This window comes from Bombina bombina, chromosome 6 (genome assembly GCF_027579735.1).
Source record: "Bombina bombina isolate aBomBom1 chromosome 6, aBomBom1.pri, whole genome shotgun sequence".
Classification (NCBI taxonomy): domain Eukaryota; kingdom Metazoa; phylum Chordata; class Amphibia; order Anura; family Bombinatoridae; genus Bombina; species Bombina bombina.
Genome location: NC_069504.1, coordinates 869,525,484 through 869,526,959, shown reverse-complemented (window position 1 = coordinate 869,526,959; position 1,476 = coordinate 869,525,484). Strand labels below are relative to the sequence as shown.

Here is a 1,476-nt window from a genome sequence, read left to right as displayed (position 1 = left end):
TTGCATCTTATCATGTGTAACCTAGAATGGAGGTTAAAGGTTAATGATATATCTATATCTCTTATGGATACTTCTTCTTCTTGAGGTTTACATTGTATTATGATTGTTTTTGTATTCTAAGATGCAAATATTCAATATGTCATAAAATATTGTATATGTGTTACATGTATGCAACCTATTTGTATTGCACTCTATCTTTGGAGTACTTGTAATGTATATCCTCAAATAAAAAAAACATTTACTTTTCTTTCATCTTTTAGGTAATGGATTTGGGAAATTGTTCTACAGAATTTCTGCTTCTTGGATTTCGGAACCTGAGTAACTATAAAGTTCCACTTTTTATTATGTTTTTCGTATTTTATATTGCAATATTGATTGGAAATCTGTTGATCATTACATTGGTTTCAATTTCCCATTCCTTAAATTCTCCTATGTACTATTTTCTTGCCCATCTTGCTTGTTCAGACATTTCTATCTCCACCATAGTAATACCTAAAATGTTATTTGTTGTATTAAAAGATAGAGAAACAATAACATTTATTGGATGCATCAGTCAACTTTACTTGTTTGGTTCTTCTGCTATTACAGAGTGTTTCCTTCTTACCGTTATGTCTTATGACCGTTACCTGGCCATATGTAAACCATTGCATTACATTACCATAATGGACATCAGTCTACGTCGACACCTAACCGCTTGGTCATGGATGTTGGCTTTCATACTAACACTTATTACCGTACCTCAAATATATCAACTCCAATTCTGTGGTCCTAATATAATTGACCATTTTGTCTGTGATCCTGCACCATTGCTTGAACTTTCATGCTCAGATACCTCTTTTATTGAGCTGCAAAATCTCATCCTTGGTCTGCCAGTAACATTTTTACCATTTGGTTTTATTGTTACAACTTATGTCTGTATCTTCCTCAGCATCCTCAAAATCACCAGTACTTTTGGAAGACAGAAAGCCTTCTCTACTTGTAGCTCACACCTGTCAATAGTATGCATTTACTATGTGACACTAGTTACCCTCTATGTATTACCATCTAAAGGACATTCATATAATTTGACAAAAATTCAGTTCCTGCTATATACGATGGTGACGCCTTTAATTAATCCCCTAATTTACAGCTTGAGAAATCAAGATGTTAGGACAGTCCTGAAAATTGTATTTTGTCAAAAGAAACACTACAAGGGACATTAACTATTTGTTAACATAAGAAACCGTTTATTAACTGAACAAACAACAAGACAAAGTATTACTGTTTAAGCTAGATCAAGGCTGACAAATGCAGGTGCATTCTATTAAGCCTTAAATTATTATGAACTATACAATATTATTACAAATGAGCTCATTCATTCTTTTGATTCTAGACTTGCTTTTTCTCATGGATGTAGGAGACAAATAATGTGTGTGTGTGAGCAGTTAAGAATGTAAGGAGAGGGTGGAAACCAGGAAAGGGCATGGTTAGGAAAGG

The 1,476-nt window shown here is 33.4% G+C and overlaps 1 protein-coding gene across 1 annotated transcript; it reads left to right on the top strand.

Moving 5' to 3' along the window:
- Window positions 1-263: 263 nt before the first annotated feature.
- LOC128664724 (olfactory receptor 11A1-like) lies at window positions 264-1,202 on the top strand. The gene has a single exon (XM_053719532.1). It carries the CDS (start codon window positions 264-266, stop codon window positions 1,200-1,202), a length of 939 nt encoding a protein of 312 aa, XP_053575507.1.
- The last annotated feature ends 274 nt before the right edge of the window (window positions 1,203-1,476 follow it).